Source organism: Bidens hawaiensis, unplaced genomic scaffold (genome assembly GCF_021521415.1).
Source record: "Bidens hawaiensis isolate Kalapana, Puna unplaced genomic scaffold, B.hawaiensis_p1.1 tig00022340_1, whole genome shotgun sequence".
Classification (NCBI taxonomy): Eukaryota; Viridiplantae; Streptophyta; class Magnoliopsida; order Asterales; family Asteraceae; genus Bidens; species Bidens hawaiensis.
Window position 1 is genome coordinate 165186 of NW_027493483.1, and position 6279 is coordinate 171464.

A 6279-nucleotide genomic window follows, 5' to 3' on the forward strand; every position below is an offset into this window, starting at 1 on the left:
TGTCTGTCAGCCGCACAGTAAAAAAGTTTGGTTGGTAATGGTTTTGACTTACTCATTACGTTTGTCACCAAACTTATACGACGACGTTTAACCGTTTCACTTGTCGGCGAAGCGTACTCACTTTGATTAAGCTAAGCTGCGTCTGGATCGTGATCTCCATATCAATTCGATTTCAATCGTAAGAAGCTCCAACAAACTCTACATTTTATTTAGGTATCATATATATATAATCTGCCTCAAATTTCTTCTGATTACTTCAACTTTTAAACTGTTAATTAGGTATATTCTGTTTCAAATTCATTTTGATAATTCAAGTTTATAATGTTGATTGTGTGAATATATTGTTTGAATTATAGGCGGCGATGAGTTGCGTAATTGTTAGTTAGTGGATTAGTTGATGCCTGGTGGTGTTCAATCGGATTAAACTGTTGATTTGTTTGTTAGGTTGACGAGTGTGTGTCGGTGAGACTAAACATACAATTTGACCTCAAATGGGGCTTGATTGAAATTTTGACTTGTGGTTTTGATCTGTCACACTATGTTGAATTCTATGTGATTGAAGTTTAAATTTCTAATCATGTTTACCTAATTTTAGTGTTTTGAATTATAGGTTGTATGAAATGTTTAATTGTTAGTGTTTTGAATTGTTAAGTTGTGATGAATTGTTGATGCAGTGGTGTTTAATTGGATTCGGTTGTTGATCTTTGTGCTTGGTTGATGAGTGTGTGCGGGTGAGACTAAATCTAGAATTTGAACTCAAATGTGGCTTGAAACAAGGAAATGTTTCGAAATTTTGACTTGTGGTTTTGATCTACCAACTAGTCCATAAGAAGGTTTTACTATTCAAAATTATATCTTTCTGATCTCAGAAGTCAAAATGCATCTACCATATTTCAACCTAGAGTGTTGTTAAACATTTATGGTTTATTATAACTCTAAATGCAATTATCCTGTCTTTCTAAACTGGGGATTCTGAACATAGTTTGTGAGATAGAAGCTGATTGTTAAATTCTTCATATCATGGCTATAAACAGTGTTACATGCAGAGTATTGCGCATAGTTGCAATATGGTCCTTGGAATGTTTTTGCAATGTACTATTTTGTTATTACATTTACATACAACCGCTATTTCTCACAATAACTAACTGACAAAGCTCTTTGGTCTCTGGAAGAGAGAGTATGGGCTCAGACAATTCCAATTGGCATTCAGAGGTGGACTATGATAAATGGATTGCTCTCCCAGTAGCTGGGCCACGACCATCAGCCCGTTATAAGGTTTGTAGATATCATCTCTTCATTAAGCTTTTAAACCGCAAGTTGACCTGTATTTGTTTATGTATAATAATATTATATGAATCAATTGTCTTATTCACATATAAGATTACCTTTAGTGTTCCATCGTGTATTGTAGCATGCTGCAGTTGTCATAGATGAAAAGCTATACATTGTTGGTGGAAGTCGTAATGGACGACAGTTATCTGATGTTCAGGTATTGTCATGCCAATTTTCAAATGTATTTCTACTTTTACTTTTGATTTAAGTTTTTATAATGGGTTGCTATGGTTGCAGGCACTTGATCTGAGAAATTTAAGTTGGTCAACGATTAAACTAAAAGCTCAGTCACAGGCTGATAATCATGCTATATCTGGTCATAGTATGGTGAGCATTTCTTATGAAATAATGTGCAACCTTTTTAGGTCTATTAGTATCTCAATGCGTTTCAGGTGTTATTTGATCATGCTATATAATGTAACTTCTAATGCACAGATTAAATGGGGAAACAAACTCTTACTCCTTGGTGGTCTCTCAAAGGAGACCTCTGATAACATGACAGGTTTGTTAGATTTTATCTTAGAAAGATTGTTTTGCTCCTGGTCATGAGTTACTCAATATTTGTTTGACGGTTTGACCTCATGATTTATTGATTAATTTTGCAGTTCGTTTCATCGATTTCGAGTCACAAGTGACTGGAGTTATGGAAGCCACGGGAAAAATTCCGGTAACTCATGAATCTTTCTATTGCGTGTGTGGAAAATTCTATGTAATTATTTTCAAATCGGCCAACATGATGTTTGGTTTCATTGTGATGCATCTTTTAGGTGGCTCGTAGTGGGCAATCTGTGACATTGGTTGGTTCAAAACTTATAATGTTTGGGGGAGAGGACAAGCATAGACAGCTTTTGAATGATGTTAATATCCTTGATCTAGAGACAATGATTTGGAATGTTGTAGAGACTACGTAAGTATATTTATAAAAACATTTATGCATCCCTTGGTAATTTTATGGGCAGTTCCAGTATGCTATAGTGATCTTAAGATGTTTGTTGCATCAATTTATTTTTCTTTGGTAGGAAGACTCCTCCAGCTCCCAGATGTGATCATACGGCTGCAGTGCATGTAGACCGCTACTTTCTGATTTATGGTGGCTGTTCTCAATCAACTTTCTTCAATGATCTGCAAGTGTTGGATTTGGAGACGGTAATTACTTATCTTTCTTTAGGTTGCTATTCAAGTTGTGGGTTCTTTGCTTACACACATTTGTTAGTGTTAGTTACATTATAACATGCTTTAATTTTTTTTTTGTCACACCATTTGTTAGTTCAGACTTGTGGGCTGTCTATTGTATTCTATCTGGTTCTTGATTTATCTTAAGTAAAAGCTCTCTCTTTTAATGCAGTTAGAATGGTCCCAACCAGAGATTCAAGGTAATTTGGTGTTTTCTAGAGCAGGCCATGCTGGCGTTTCTCTCGATGAGAAGTGGTTTATAGTTGGCGGTGGAGATAGTAAAAGCGGTAAGTAGTAAATAAAAATAAATAAATAAATATATAGCTGGATGGTAACAAACCATGACATCATCTTTTATTGCAGGTGCTACAGAGACGCTGGTTCTGGATATGTCTACACTTGTTTTGTCAGTCTTAACGAGTGTAAACCAGAAAGATTCACTTGCTAGTGAGGTCACTATTAATCTTTGCCCTGATTTAGTTTTAATAACACCCGACCTTTGTTTTCAGCCCTTAATTCTTTTTTCCCTTTTAAGCAGGGTCTTAGTGTATCATCAGCATTAGTAAACGGGGAACAATTTTTGGTTGCTTTTGGTGGATACAACGGAAAGTACAGCAATGAGGTATATTGATCATTATTTTAGTTAAAAAAACAATTATAAGTGTAAGTTTATTATTAAAAATTTGAACTTTAATAGTCTCTTAGCTTTTAATGAAATCATTAGGTTTTTGTGATGAAACCTAAACCAAAGGACTCAAAACAACCGAAGATTTTTAAGTCATCAGCAGCTGCAGCAGCAGCAGCTTCTGTAACCGCTGCATATGCTCTAGCTAAATCTGAAAGCTTAGATTTAACAGCCTTCGAAAATTCAAAAAATAAGGTGGATCTTTCGGTTGAATATGGTGTTATTAAAGAAGAAAAAAAGGCACTGGAATCATCCATCGCATGGGTCAAAGCAGAAAAGTCAACTCTGAAGGCAAAGCTTGATGAAATTAATGAAACTCACACAGATTTATCTAAGGTATGTTCAGTTAACATATTGTATAAATTCCGAATTGTTGATTAAAGACTCGTATTCTCTATCAACCTACTTTAGGAATTGCACTCGGTTCAAGGTCAACTAGCTGCTGAGAAATCTAGATGTGCTGATCTGGAGGAGAAGGTTCAAGCACTCCGCTCCCAGAAATCTGCATTAGACCATAAATCTTCTACCCCGAGCCAAGGTTACAATGGATCTTGGAGATGGATGTCTCCATAGGGTACACAAGGCCTCCCAAAATTTAAAGTCAAATGGTCAACTTTCATGAACATAAGCAAGCTTGATGGAATGTTTGCTGACGTCTAAAACTTTCTTAAAGATGGACACAACAACATGCTTTTTTTTTACTTGTCCCTTTTATCATGTTTTCTTGTCTTGTTTATGTTTTAATTTGATTGCTACAAATTATAAAAAGGTTCTTTTAGATCATTGGTCCTGATATCTAATGTTTTTATCGTCACATATTTCAAAATCATTGATAACAGAATTGCACATGTAATTTTCATCTTTGTTACAGTTTGGATCTAATGTTCTGTTTGCTTCGCGCCACTAAATCTTTTCTCAGAATCTTGCCAGCAACAGACTTGGGAATTTCATCTATGAAAGCTACTCTCCTGATCTTCTTGTGCGGAGCCACCTGGCATTAGAAGCAAATGGCATTATGACACATCACTGCCCTTGTACAAAGAAGAAACACGGGTGTAGACTAACCTGGCCCGCAATATATTGAATGACTTGGTCTTCACTGAGTTCAGAACCTTTTGCTCCAACTATGTATGCCATAGGTACCTCCCCTGCCTCTTCATCTTCAAATCTACAAGATTATAAAAATAGTTATGATCTATATTTTTCGTATAAAATGATTTAAATTGTTTCATACTTACGGTATAACTGCTGCGTCAAGTATATGGGGATGATTAAGTAGTATGGCTTCCAGTTCTGCTGGAGCTACCTGCACTCATAAACTCATTTTTTTTAAATACTATATTTTTGTATTTTTAATTTACTAATTGTTTAGAAACAAGCTGTTTTGAGTTGCATACCTGATACCCATTATATTTTATAAGTTCTTTTATTCTATCAACAACAAAAAGATATCCATCTTCATCAAAATAACAAAGATCACCAGTCCTCAACCACCCATCCGAATCAATGGTTTCAGATGTCGCTGCTTCGTTTCCTAAATAACCTTTCATCACAGCTGGTCCCTTTAACCACAGCTCACCTTCACCATAAGGACCCATCACAACCCTAGTGACCGGATCAACCACTTTAGCACTAAAACTTGGCAATAAACCACCTGAAGCTGCTGACCGAGCTTTAGCTTCCTCACCAGTAACAAAAAAACAAGCTGCCCCACAACTCTCGGTCAGCCCATACCCTGGTTTCAGCTCAACCCATGGGAACTTTGCTCTGAACCCTTGAGCCAGGTGCTTGCTCAACGGTGCGGCACCCGAACCCACATTTCTCAAAGATGACAAGTCATAGCCACCACCGTTATACTTCACCAAACTTAAAATAACCGGAGGGACGGCTGGAATGTTACTAACTTTATACGTTTGAATTGCTTCTAACATGCCTTGAAAGTCAAACCGCTTCATTAACACTGTAGTTGTCCCGGCACATAACAGACCGAGCCCGAAAAAGGCTAATCCGTATATATGAAACATGGGTATAAAACAGAGAAAAATATCGTCTTTTGCTGATGTTTTATCAGCTGCCCATTTGAGTATAGTGATCATAGAGAGAAGATTCCTGTGAGTTAATATTACACCTTTACTGATTCCCGTTGTCCCAGAGGAGTATAATATCGCCGCCGTATCCGACTGATCAGTGCGAATATCCGGCAATAGCATCGAGTCACAGCAATCTATTAACTCTTCAACCGACAGTTCATCGTCACTCGAGGGCTCACGGGCTGTGACTAAGGTTGGAATTCTGGTTGAAACTAGTTTGTGCAGCTCTTCATGAGCAGCAATGGCTAGTTTTGCACCTGAATCAAGTACTTGTTTGGTTAGCTCTGTCTCAGAGCTAACCGGATTAGCGGTTGTGACCACTCCACCGATTAAGAGTATGGCTAGGCATATGGTTGGATAGAGTGTCGAGTTTGGTGACAAAAGAAAGACTACATCGCCCTTACGAACCCCGAGCCCGTAGTACAAACCAGCTGCTAACGAGTGGATTGACCGGTTGAGTTGACTGTAAGTGATTCGGTGGCTCGTAGCCGAGTCAATAAGTGCAACCCTTGACTCTGGTGATTGCATCTTTGAGAACTGAGATAGTACAAATGAAGCTGTGTTGAGTTGGGGACTAGTTGGAATTTTGTGTTTTCCTTTGAGTTTGATCAGGGAGTGGTAGATCCCGGTTCGAGGGTCGTAACTGCGGTTTCGGTTTACTCTTTGATCTTGAAAAGTGTTCATTTTGTTGGTGTGGAAGGGTTGTAAGAATCAGTAAAGTAAAATTTATAATTAAGGGAGCATGAAGAATTTAATGAGTTAGTTCCGGTGGCATTATACAGCTGTTGGCCGGATTTGACCATGTCAAGAGGTAGTAGGTCATCTCATTTGAAAAAGAAAAGAAAAAAGAAAAACCCTTAAAGAATTGATTGTTGATTATAAGAGCTTATGTAGTAAACATCCATCATACTTTTAATTAAATTATGGATGAATCTGTTCACACACATAATATGGCATTATCTGTTTCATATGTCATTTTTTAAAAATGTTTTTACTTAT

The 6279-nt window shown here is 37.1% G+C and overlaps 2 protein-coding genes across 2 annotated transcripts; one reads left to right on the forward strand and one right to left on the reverse strand.

Annotated features, from left to right (window-relative positions):
• Positions 1 to 1122: 1122 nt before the first annotated feature.
• Positions 1123 to 3773, forward strand: LOC143565446 (acyl-CoA-binding domain-containing protein 4-like). The gene is made up of 12 exons (XM_077052411.1): positions 1123 to 1275; positions 1412 to 1489; positions 1570 to 1659; positions 1768 to 1834; positions 1938 to 1999; positions 2100 to 2239; positions 2352 to 2478; positions 2678 to 2792; positions 2869 to 2957; positions 3044 to 3127; positions 3230 to 3526; positions 3602 to 3773. The coding sequence occupies exons 1-12, from the start codon at positions 1180 to 1182 to the stop codon at positions 3761 to 3763; spliced, it is 1407 nt and encodes a 468-aa protein (XP_076908526.1). The 5' UTR covers positions 1123 to 1179; the 3' UTR covers positions 3764 to 3773.
• A 282-nt stretch (positions 3774 to 4055) lies between these two features.
• Positions 4056 to 5979, reverse strand: LOC143565444 (peroxisomal OPC-8:0-CoA ligase 1-like). Its single transcript, XM_077052410.1, has 4 exons — positions 4588 to 5979; positions 4429 to 4496; positions 4256 to 4358; positions 4056 to 4181 (listed from the first exon to the last, which is right to left on the reverse strand). Exons 1-4 carry the CDS (start codon positions 5962 to 5964, stop codon positions 4056 to 4058), a joined length of 1674 nt encoding a protein of 557 aa, XP_076908525.1. The 5' UTR covers positions 5965 to 5979.
• Positions 5980 to 6279: the final 300 nt, after the last annotated feature.